This window comes from Dermacentor albipictus, chromosome 1, assembly GCF_038994185.2.
Source record: "Dermacentor albipictus isolate Rhodes 1998 colony chromosome 1, USDA_Dalb.pri_finalv2, whole genome shotgun sequence".
NCBI lineage: Eukaryota > Metazoa > Arthropoda > Arachnida > Ixodida > Ixodidae > Dermacentor > Dermacentor albipictus.
The window spans coordinates 374,986,413-374,998,952 of NC_091821.1; the positions used below are offsets into that span (position 1 = coordinate 374,986,413).

At 42.4% G+C, this 12,540-nt stretch overlaps 1 protein-coding gene across 12 annotated transcripts in view; it reads left to right on the forward strand.

Moving 5' to 3' along the window:
• Tlk (Tousled-like kinase) overlaps positions 1-12,540 on the forward strand; it is a 166,673-nt gene that overhangs the window by 145,889 nt on the left and 8,244 nt on the right. For 11 of the 12 annotated variants that reach the window (XM_070531916.1, XM_070531917.1, XM_070531910.1 and 8 more), the window contains 7 exons: positions 3,803-3,913; positions 4,434-4,570; positions 5,447-5,809; positions 6,488-6,569; positions 6,661-6,752; positions 6,895-6,984; positions 9,456-9,625. In XM_070531916.1, coding sequence (XP_070388017.1) covers positions 3,803-3,913; positions 4,434-4,570; positions 5,447-5,809; positions 6,488-6,569; positions 6,661-6,752; positions 6,895-6,984; positions 9,456-9,625 — 1,045 coding nt within the window. Of the gene's footprint in view, positions 1-3,802; positions 3,914-4,433; positions 4,571-5,446; positions 5,810-6,487; positions 6,570-6,660; positions 6,753-6,894; positions 6,985-7,119; positions 7,157-9,455; positions 9,626-12,540 lie in introns of those variants that run through there. The other variant, XM_070531919.1, reaches the window with a different exon arrangement.

The window sequence follows — 12,540 nt, forward strand, 5'->3', positions numbered from 1 at the left end:
ATCTCTGAGAGGGTCGTACGGTCACTATAGGCGGCTGAAAGTACAGTCACTGCTTGCGCATGCTCCGCATGCGACGGCAGCATAGCACATGGTGCGTCATCTTCCGACTCTGTCATCATCCGGCGATGCAGCAGAAACCTGACGAATGATCTCGCCGTCATCGAGTTCTGTGCATGTCAGTGCAGCAGTGTGAGCACCTGTGAAACTGGCAAATGAGACGGTGTCAGTAGGGTGCACATCGGAAGGCGAAAAATCCTAGGCCTCCTGGCACCCGCTTGCTGGCATTCCCCAGCGCAGTCTGCGCGGGCACTGTCGGTGCCATTAGACACTTGACGCAGTGTTTCCTTATGCTGGTTGCATCGCCGCAACCTCGACACAGCGCACAAAGCAAACATCACCACGCCGTCACGCCGATACCAGGCGCACAAACAAAGAATGTGGCCTGCTCGCAGCGTCATGCACGAATAAACAAACAAATCAGCTGCTGGATTGTCTTGACACGGCTTTCTGAGCTGAGACCGTAACTGCTGTAGCCACGAACCAGGCAGAAACAATAATTATGAGCGGGGTTTTGCAGTAGCGCCACTTCGTGGGGCACAAGGAGGCTCCCTCCAAAAAAAAAATGGCGTTCAGCAAGTCGAACCATTCACCGGTCAGAGTGGGTGCATGGTGCTCTCGATCGAGTTGGCTCAAGGAGTTTCGGAAAAATCAGACGAGAGGTTGCAAGGTGTCCGAACTTTCGGCAGTTGTTATACATTATGGTCTATGGGAAGAATGGTGGTGCCGCGAAGCAGACCAAATAATCGAGCATATATGAATTTTTGGAGTCCAAAAAATCAGTCGGCGACTGTATTTAGGTGTAGTTGGCTTTTAGTAGCCTAGTTTATCGATATGGTGTGAATGTAGAAGTTGTGAAAGATGCCAAGAAATCACTGATAACAAAATTTAAAGGACCTATAAGCCATGCACTTTTTTTTTTTTTTTTTGAGAAAGATAACTTCTGCAAAAGAGAGGGGGAGGAGAGAAAGCGTCACAATGTGTTCCTGTGCCCGGAACTTCAGTGGTCTCAAATGTAAACCTCGTCAACTATGGGCCTAGTTCATTTTACTGCGAATCAGCAGCTGCGCTGTTTTGCTGATGAGTCAGTTACTTTTGGCTCATATCTTCAGTCCGGATCAAACACGAAGCCGTGGCTTGAATGTGCGTTAGAAGTGCAGCATAGTAGATGACAAGATTTATGCCATGATTAGATTTTGCAGGCACCCATCTTAAAGAAGAGACCACGCAAAAGTTAAGTTGCTTTAATTGCTGTTATCAGCCATTTCTTGACATTGATCAGAATCATTGCAATTGCACATTATCGATTAGTAAATAATAAAGCTTTGCTGATTAAACCAGAATATAATTAGGTCATTTTTGCCAAAAGCACTTATGACTAGCGTTAGCAACAGCACTAACATAAAGTGAGCGCTGTTCCCGTAAAACCCTGAATTATTTATTTCTTGGCTGTATTTGGTTGGCACACGTATTGTGTAAGTTAATACTATTCTGGAAAGACAAAGAGCACTTTTTCTTAATCTGCATGTATTTCGCTCATGTTGAGCTTTATCAAGCTGCTCCAAAACACGTTTGTTCTGCTTCAGACATGCTCAAAAATGTCAAATCTGCTCTCAGAGCTGCTCCAGAACACCCTTGGCCACTTTCATCCCTGTAATAGCAACATTTTATTACCAAAGATAGCTGGCCAATTACAAACAGCTCTTACATACTGTGGGTGTGTGCAGAAGCCTTGCAGAGCTTATCTCATTTAGTGCGCTGGTGCCCCATTACTGCACCATTAAATTGTCGAAGTTCCTGTGTCAACATTTTTTAAAACCATTTGCATCCTAGAATCATGGTTATGTGTTTCATTATGTGTTGTTTAAACAAAGGCGATGTTGTGGCATCGTTTAGTGGTTTCTTTGTCTTGGAATGTACAGCTAACTGTCGTTACAACGGGCCATGATAATCCGACAGAAATTGTCCGTTTTATCCGAAGTCTGTAATATCCGAAATGCCTCACTTCCGGAACTTTGGTCGCGGTGTGTAAAAACGTTATCGCAAAGCGCGATTGATGAACGTTCAAGGTAAAAAACAAGCAAAAAAAAGGTCAGTTTTCCCCAAAAGGCGAAGCATCCATTGGGATAACAAATTACTAGACAACTATGTGAAGTAAGGATTGTAGTGTTATCGGCCATATAAAGTTGTAAACATCAGCTTACTAACTAAATTAACTAGCACAGTGCCACGCGCGCACATGTATACATGAACACATCTTGCTCAATGACTGTGGAAAGTCGCTGTCAAAACGTTGGAGTGAGGAAGCGCGGCAGCAACAGCGAGCGAATTGACCTTCGTACTGTCTCTCGCTTCATTGTGAACTAAACTTCTAAAGGACAGTGCATATGAAGGTACCGGCACTGGGCATACTTTGTCCACATCGCAGATCGCTTTCAAGATACGGTGCTCGCGCAGGCACGTACTTTGTCCACATTGGAGATCGTTTTCAAAATACGGCACTCGCACATGCACATACTTTGTCCACATTGCAGATTGTTTTCAAGATATGGCACCTGCACGGCCGCGCCATTAACAGCAGCCGCCAGGGCAGAACCCCCACCCCGGGTGTGAAAATCTTTATTGAAATGCCGTCCAGTGGCTCGACTTTTTAAGCCAAGGAAGGCCGCGCCTCGCACGCGAAAGCCAGGGTGCTTCCGCCCCGATTTCCTCCCTTCCTCGCGCGCACGATATTCAGCCACGATCGTTGGCTGACCCTTGCAAGTCGGTTACCAGCTCATGTCCATTTAAATTGAATAGCGTTAAGGAGCCCGTGTCGCAGAAAATCTGGCGTCGGAAGTCGTTGCAGCAAAAATATTTTCGAACCACGCATACGCAGGCCCTCCATGTGATGGAAGTAATTTACTGAACTAATTGAATTTCTCAGGCTAAAATACGTGGAAAAATCGTAAACTACGACTTGCACAAAACCTACAAACATGATAGCTCTTGGATTGTAATTTCTCTATATGAGGAAACATAGTTCTGTTGCGCGAAAACAAGGAAACCCCTTTTCCAGCATTTTTACAATTCACAGACCAGCCGCGGCGTCCGCCATTTGCGTGCGCCGGCACTCGTGTGTCTTGGGAGCCACGGAGTGGCGCACCCGGTTCCTTGCAATACCTTCAGCTGACGCTCACCTCCGCTGCATTACGGCTTGCGCAAGAGGCTGCGTTTCTACTACAAAGCCCATCTTCATGCATAGCGTTTGATACACCCAATTTTGACAAAAAAATGGAGCTAATTTCGCCCTCTGTAGCCGAAAGTCCATTGTAGCACGGTCCATTAAAAGTGAACTTTGTTGCCCTAATAAAATAGGTAGAGCAAACTTAAGGTTGAAATATGGTCAATTATATCCGAAAGCTTGTTGTACGCAGGTCCATTGTAATGAGCGTAGACTTTCTTTTGTTATTGGCTACCAAATTGCCAGGCATTCCATCAAGCTGAATTGACCTGAACTATACAGATCAATATTTCTTTGCAACGTCTGTTCCAGCATCACTGTGGATGCTGTGTTGTGCTGGAAAGTTGTGCACACAGTTATTTAGTGCCTTGAGTTACCATTGCACATTAACTCTGCTTTGTGGCTCTTGTCTAAATTTCGAGAACGAGAAAGTAATTTTTATTAAGCAACTGTAGATGATGCCTCTTGGTGTTCGTGTGTAGCCTGTACTGACTCATAATTATTGTGCACTCTCTTTTGCAGGGTAGTGAAGAGCTGCGGCGGCAAATTCAGGGACAGCAGAAACTAATACAGAAGCAAGAGGAGCAACTCCTCAAGTGTATAGATGTTACAAAGCAACTCCTTATAGAAAAGGTGATTTTCACTGTTTGATGTGGCTTATGCTTGCCCGCCATACTTTGCGGGCACATGCTTTGTGCATTATGAATATTGACAACCACACGTTGCCTTCTTATAGTTTACCTGGGCTGCAGGGCTCAATTACTATGAAGCCCTAATTTAATGACCTTGCATGCAGTTAGTTGGTAGCAGGTACTTTTTTAGTTTTCACCTGTTCTGAGATGTCGTCCAACAACTTTTGGCAGTTATCTTCAGAAAAAATGAAATTAGTACCAACCCAATCCTTTCTTTCCTAGCAACATAAATCACTCTTAATGTACACACTGTGTGTGTGCATGTTCTCATGCATACATGTAATTTATATTGCTCTGCTGTCTAAAATAAGGGAGTCTAATAACGTTCACAATCTTAAGCAATGCCTGCTGGTTGGCTAAAAAAAAGAAATGCTGGGTTAGCAAGATTTTTTTTGATGAGAGGCATTGTTTGCCCTTGTGACATGACTGTAACAAGGAAAAATCTCTGGTTTGTTTTGCAGTCGGCAATGGAAAAGAAACAATCTCGGCAGAAGTGCATGCAGAACAGGCTAAGGCTAGGGCAATTTGTGACGCAGCGGCAAGGGGCATCATTTGTTGAAAACTGGGTAGACGGCTACGCTTTCAACGATCTTTTGAGGTGAGTGTTGTTTATTGAATATTCAAGACTACGAAATCTCCTGAAGAAAGCGCCGAAGGATGCAAACCTAAATTAAAGCATGTGATTTGCCTACCTACTTCCATTCTACTTACATTCTGTGTTGGCAGCTAGGCCTTGTTAGCTGGAGAAACAAATGACAGCTCGAAAAATGGAAATTTCAAATTAATATACCGTCTTTTAACCTTGCAGATGGTTGTACAGGCTTTCGTAACATTGTGGTTTTGATGTTAGACAACCTTATCGAAATGAAGAACTCAATTCCCTGCTGCAGCTAAATTGTCTGCAGAAAGTGGCTCAGTGCTATTTTGTTTAAATGATATGGCGCGACAAAAAAAAAAAAACGACACGAACGTGAGAGAAGACGACACACCAAGCACTTGGTTTGCGCTTGGTGTGTCGCGCCATATTATTTAAGCAATGGATTACCAACTTGCCAGGAATGCTGCTCTCAGTGCTATTTTTCTTTCATTCCATTTTGTATCTGACATTAGCCTTTATTACCACAATTTTTTTTTTTTTTTCACCTGTGTTGCTGCATGGCATAATGTGGAAATTATGTGTAAGCAAGGAGGGCCAATTTATGCAGATATTGTAACAGTGATTTACGAAGTGTAATGTCCATGAACATTCACTCAGTCTTGTTGGTCAGTTAACTTCACATCCCTCAGTACATTCTATTGCGGACATTCTTTGTCCCAGGGCATCTGCAAAGTAGAAGATGGGCATCCGCTGATGTTGCAGCAGTGGATTGGCTTGTATTTTTGCCGTATTGCCTCCACAATATGCACTCTGTGACCCTGTTCTGCTACTGGCAAGGGTGCGAGCTGTTGTTGTTTTTTTTGCTGATCCCTGCAGGAAGCAGGAGCAGATTACGTCAGAACGGGAAGAAATTGAACGGCAACGAAAGTTGCTCTGCAAGAAGAAGCCCTTGACAGGGCAGCCTAAAGGCAAGGGGGCAGGGGCATCCAATAATGGGGCTGGTGCAGCCTCCAGTGCGCTTGCCAATGGAGAGTTTGTGAAGCCAGAGTCTCCGAAAGACCTCGCGCTGCTACGGCTGACCTGGTACGAGTACTATGAGCAGGAGGAAATCCTGAAGCTGCGCCAGGTGTCGCTGAAAAAGGAGGACACCGATCTGCAGCTTGAGCTGGAGAAACTGGAGCGAGAGCGGAACCTGCACATTAGGGAGCTCAAGCGCATACACAATGAGGACCAGTCCAGGTACAGATGATGTTGCCAGAACACTGCTTGGCCTTGTGCTCTAATGCAGGTGTCATGCAACTGCTCATTGTTCTGGAGATATATTGTGAACAGTAGTATTCTGATAGCACCGTTTCAAGTTTCTGCATTACAGTTGTGTGCCGTTTTCTGAGCCGAAGACACTAGTAGGAACATGAAAATGGGTACAGGGCGGGGACATGTTAGGCGGCGCACATTGGCTACCAGTGAAACTTTTTGTCAAAATTCTTTGCACCCAAGATGCTTAGAAGTATGAATGAATGAATACAGCTATTATTACCATAAAGCTGGCTCTGTGGCATAAGTAAAAGTATAAAACAAAATAAGCTAACAGTTTGACAGAAACGCATCAGACATGGTGTATCAACTGTGGTTTTATATCATAGTATACATTATGGCACTGTGACTTTAGCTTTTCATTTCATTTATTTTAGGTCCAGGCCTTTACAGCATTACAGGGGGGAGCAGGCACAAGTCCAATATAAAATAAATTTATGTTTTCACAGGATTGGGGAATCAAAAAAAGCTATTTGCTGTCTTGAACTCTCTGAGCAGTGAGGTGTGAATCGAACAGGGCTTTTTGTGTCACTGCTTCATTCTTTTTCGCCTGATCTAGGGTGTGTGGTTAATTTCATGCTGACCTTGAGCACGCCTTTTCAGGTTTAACAACCATCCAGTCCTAAACGAGAGGTATCTGCTACTAATCTTGTTGGGTAAAGGCGGCTTCAGTGAAGTACACAAGGCAAGCATATTTTCACACACATTGATTCCTCGTTTGCGTTTGTACTTTTTTGCTTTGGTGAATTCAATGTGCCATCTTTTCTCATTTGAAGGCATTTGATCTTAAGGAGCAGAGGTATGTGGCCTGCAAAATTCATCAGCTAAACAAAGACTGGAAGGATGACAAGAAAGCAAACTACATCAAGTAAGTAACTTCGGGATCACCTTAGGCATCATCGTGCATTGGCTGGAGTGAGAATACTCTTTATGAGAGTATCAGTTTTGTGTGCTGAAACATATGGTAAGTCTGCAGAAAGTTCATTTCTTTGTGCTTTTTCTTTTTGCAGGCATGCATTAAGAGAGTACAACATTCACAAGTCCTTAGACCATCCCAGGGTTGTAAAGCTTTATGATGTCTTCGAAATAGACCCTAATTCGTAAGTATCTTTCAGCATTAAAATAATGGCTCTTCTTTTTATCACCTTAACGCACTTGCATTTATCGAAGGTGTAGTAGGTGTAGCGATTTGTGCCCTCTGGTTTTTCTTTCTTTCTTTCTTTTCTGCCATTCAGGTTATCATCTTGTGGGGGGTAAGCTGTCATTACGTGTGTATTCAAATCTTGCTTTAAAGTGTCATGGTGTCTTTTTCCATAAGTCAAGCTAGAAAGTCAATGCTAGCATGTTGGCTGCTATGGCTGCCAACTGCAGCTTATTGCTTTTCTTCTTGCACTGCGTCTATACAAGGCCCATATCTAAAGCTTAGACAGCTTGATATTGCTCTCTATATAATCATTGTCTCATTTTTATTTCAAATTTTTTTTACAAAACAGTTGCATATCTCTCCCCTTTCCCTTTCCTCCGTTTCTTTTTACGCAAATTTCATCGCCGTGATATACCTTCTTATTTTTCCTCCTTTAGCAGAAGCTGCTTGATGCTTGAGACTGCACAAAATCTTTACTGCATTACGACCTTCAGCTATAGGAGGGTAGCATTTCATTGCAAACCCTTACTTTGCCAAAGAAGCGTTTCAATTACTTGTAAAGACTTGGTTTGCCACTGAATAATTATAAACTAGAGCCATCAATTGGCTCATATCGTGTGATTGAAGTTTGCTCATTTGCACAGGTGCACTTGGGAGTAAAAAAAATGTGCGAGCAAGGAATGTTTCTGCATTTGTGCCCCAGAAATATGCCATCATGTATCATTATTGTGTGTAGCAAATGTGAACAACTTGTTCTTAGGGCATGCTCTTGTATGAAATCACGGCCACTATGATTAGTGTTTGCTGTTAAGCCTGGTTAATAATTATTTTGAGACTTTCCTTTTTGCACACGGGAATTTAGTCAAAGCTACCAGTTGTCTTCTTTCATGTGGAGTGTCGACTTGTATTCATATTGCTTAGAATGAAACTTTGCTTTACCCTTTGTGGGCCAGAATTTTTCACAATAACCATGCCCCCGTGGTAAATGTTTTTGTGGCAGTTTCCAGTAGCAGTGAATGATTGGAAACTCATGAATACAGAAAAAAATGTATTGCAAGTAATAGTGTGCTTTACTTGCATGAACAGTATACACACAAATACGTTATACAGTAAAAAGTAGAGAAAAAGGTCAAGCAAAATTTATGGTTATCAATTTGTTGTCCTAAAAACACATATACTTGGGAAAATAAGCATGTTAAAAATGAGTCAAGAAAATACGTTTGAGCGGTTACCGCGAGAAGAGGCACCGCAAATGAAGGCAAAGAAAACAAAAACGTTATCAGTAGCTCCGAATTTCGACTGCGCAGAGCTATATCTAGGTTATCGGAAAGATGACAGTGGCAGCCATAAAAAGAATGACAGCATCTCCATCATGCACACATTGAAGGTAGTAGACGAGCATGCAAGCGCGAGCCAGTGCCCGCAGGTGAACAGGTCTAGCTGTGGGCCCCGGCGAGCGGAAATACACTTTCAAATTACTTAGGGCATCTCTATAGAGATGCCAGCACCTCTCAGCAACCATTGATGTCTAATACGCATGAAATATCAATCATATGATCAGCCCTGTACGTGTTCATCAAAAACCATGCGGTAAGAATCAGCGGCGCCGTTTATGTATGGCAAAAACCTTCAAAGAGTTATTGATGTTACATGGCTGTAGGGTTTGAACATGCAAATTATCTAAAGGAGTGGTGTTGGGATAAAGAAATGATAAAGGGTCTATCATACAACCCACAGAGAATGTATAAATTGGGCTTGTAAATGCAGGTTGTGCGTGCTTCATGACTGAGGCATTTGTTATGTAAATTACGGGTAGTAAGGCATAAGCCAGAAGAATCCAGACAATGTAACCAGTATTATTCCATCAAGAATGAGTGATGTGCTCGTAAATGCAGGTGGTGTCTATTTGTTACCTGTGGCACTTTGATGTAAATACATATAGTAGTAAGGCACAAGCAGAAGAATCCAGGGAATGCCATGAACATTCTTGCAGTAGTCTTCGTTTGTACCTTTCTCAGGCAGTGCATTTTCAACCCTTAACAACAGCACTTTCAATTTACATCTTTTCAATAAAGGGGAGCTTCTAGCTGCTGGAAGTTATGTGGTTGGCATAACTTGGACTGCTTTTTTCCTGATGTAGTGCAGATAGCCATTGTATGCAGAAAAAAGCAACCCCATGCGACATGTGATTTAAGTAAATGATGAAAATATGTGTACAGGCAGGACTGTGTGTACCCTCCCTTCAACCACTTTTTTCAGCTATTGTTCCTTAGGCTCGTCAATTTACTGATTCCAGTTGCCTCATTGAGTGCTTTCCTTGCCTCTTTGCATCTCACTCTGTGCGTGTGCATTTTCTTTCTGCAGATTAGCGTCTCTTGCACAGGGGACCTCTCACATTATGTCATCTGCTTTGTGTCGTTTGAGCAGCTTCTGCACAGTGCTGGAGTACTGTGATGGGCACGACCTGGACTTCTACCTCAAGCAGCACAAGTGCATCCCAGAACGAGAGGCACGCTGCATCGTCATGCAGGTGGTGCATGCCCTCAAGTACCTCAATGAAATCAAGCCTCCCATCATACACTACGACCTCAAACCAGGTGATTGATTGCTGTACCCTTTCCTGAAGCAACTAAATTGGATGCTTTGTGTTGGGACCTTGGTAAGAGTAAAAGTCCCCCCCCTTTTTTTTTTTCGAATACTCGTAAGACCGAGTGTCGCTTCAATATAGTTGGTTCTGTGAGTGGTTGCTGGCAGAGATTGGTCATTTTTTTTCTGCATTCAAAGCTTAACAATTTAGCAGTTTATAACCCTTTTACAATAAGTTCTAATCAAGTAATGGAATTCTTGAATGACAACACTCGTAAGAGCTTCACTGCATTTTCGTTGGCCATAAAGGACTTATGCTTTATTCCATCTCGTGTAAAGAGCACTAATCATCTGTGTGGAGAATTCAATTGACAATTACAGTATCATTACACGCCAGCATGAAGTAGGTTTGGCTTCTAGCCAATTTTTAGAGCTACTGTTGTTTTAATTTCCCTCAATGTTCACCCCTTTGTGCGCTTATACTCTTGCGCAGAGAGCAGGAATTTGTATTGGTTCTTGCATCGTGCCTCTTTTGAGCGACATAGCATCTGAAAGGTTTTGGTGTAGTAAAAGTTTTTCGTTATGTCGATAATTAGTGTTATTAAACTGTGACAATGAATGTTCTGCTTTGGCCACATTTGCTGGTTGTTCAGTGTTTCATTATTGCCTCCAGCCTCTTGTACTGACGCATGAAACGCCTGCTAATGGGACCATTAGGGCCGTAAAAGTTATCCTCCATAAAAAAAAAAAAAAAGAAGACTGTCATGATGTTGTGAACCTAGTGGAAATAAGCTCATTCTGCCATACACATCAGCGCACTTTAGTATAAAAATGCAAGGCATTGTTCATTTGTTTTGAAAACACCCTTTAGAAGTTTGCCTGCAAGTGGCTCAAAGAAGCTTTGACAATCAAGTTTTGCGTCCTATGGATGCTGGTTATCCTATGCACCTACTTTCCGCTGTGGCATGCCACTTGTTAAAGAAATGCAAAGATGACAGTCAAGATGTAAATAGCCAGGCAAAGAGGCAGGAAAAAGTAAACGACCATTGTGCTGTATGTTAACCAGATTAACCACTATCTAGGTAATTAATGTTGCTAAAAGTGTTGGCATGCATGAGTGAATGTACTGTTACTCACATGGCACATAGATATGACAAAAAGCACCGAAATACGTTTGTAACTTGCATGGAAGGAGTAGCATAATGTTTACTGCAGTCTTGCAGAAAAGAGTTTAGGCCTTATTGGCAGATGCCGTACCTGAAGATTAAGGGCAAACCATAATGACGTCAGCAAACCTGTCATATCAAGTCATTGCTCAACCTGTAGATGTACATGTAAACCTTTGTCTGATGATGAGAGAGATTATAGAAGCCAATTAAAATAACATAGGTGATTGTTTCTTGAGCTGTCCATCTGTCTCATGGTCAAAAAAGAAAAGGAAAATTTGTTATTTTTTATATAGCGAAGAGTGACACGTGGTTTTGCTGGGTTGTACTTACTGTTCATGATCTAGTGTTTCCTTCACGTTGCCTGATAATATAATTTAAGTCAGGTACAAGCCATTACTTGTTAGTAGTGCTGCGTCTCCATCTGTCCTGTGTTTTTCGCTTGTGATACACTGTACGTGATAGGTCACCACCGTTTTGCTCATGCCTTCACTCTTTTGCTACTGTTACTCTCCTGTGACTGGCGCAGCATGGCCTAAGTCGCTTTTGCGGCATTAAACCCGAATTAACTAACTCTTTTGCTATTCACTAGTATCAAGGCCGAAGCTGCTGGTGTTTTCTCGTCACTTTGGCTACTGAGCTTGCTCTCTCTTTTATGTGTTTTGTCCCTATACATGAAATCTTGGTGGTAATGTCAACTTGAATGTTTGTTTCATAATTATTGTGTATCTTGCAACATTGCTTAAAGGTAGTAGTACAGGCACAACATCTTTTTCTTTAATGGATAGCCATTGACTGATTAACTTTAAGCTATGAAGCCTCTCAATACCTGCAACAAACAGATTGATACATCATATCTTAAAGTGGCTAGTTCAATGTGCATGTCAAGGGCAGCACAACTTTAGACTTGAAGCTAGCATTCTTTTTACCTACCAGAAAACCCTGGGATAGTCTAGTGTCATTGCAAACGACTGATGTGCACTCTGCTCAGCGCGGTGCTGTAGTCACAGGCCATACTGGCATGTCCAAAAGCTGAGCGCATAGGAACATGATAGGGCTGCTCTTTGCTTGAGAGAAGTGACAGCAGAAGACTTGGGAGAGGGCTTAGAACAGAATTGAGAAGAAAAGCATGGCAGGTCTGTCAGTGTGCATCCGTCTCACACTGACATGGTCATTGTGTAGCTTGTGATGACTGCACTGACTGACACATATGTCAGGGGCTTGTGATACTGCGACTACCTCCTCTAATTTTCATGTTTCAAGAAAGCCTGCTTCAAGCCTGAAGCAAGCTTTCAGGGTCTTTTTTTTTCTTCCCCCCCTACCCCCCCCCCCCCTTGCTATATGCGACCGCCCAGAGTAGATTTTTTATTGCAGATTCCAATTCTTCCGAGGACCTATTCCGAAAAAAATTTACCATAATTTTTCTTGGGCGACTGTAAAGTGAGAAAAAAATCATTTGCGTTGGTATATATGTACTCTTTATTCGTGAATAACAACAATAAAATAAGGAAATAAACTTATAAGAATTAAAATTTTGATGCATTGTTATAGTTCAAGGCTTAGAATATGCGCACACGAGAATATTTCGCCAGTCTCAAATGTTCCTGCTCTTACACTAATATTTACGTTCATAGTGTAATGGAACTGCGTAGGTGAGTGCACTCAAGAAAACTGTGTAGTTGTGTGCCCGTCAAAAAAGCAAAACGGGTGACAAACTTCCGTTAATCTTCATCTTATCGCCAACCAGAAGCAATTAGGTA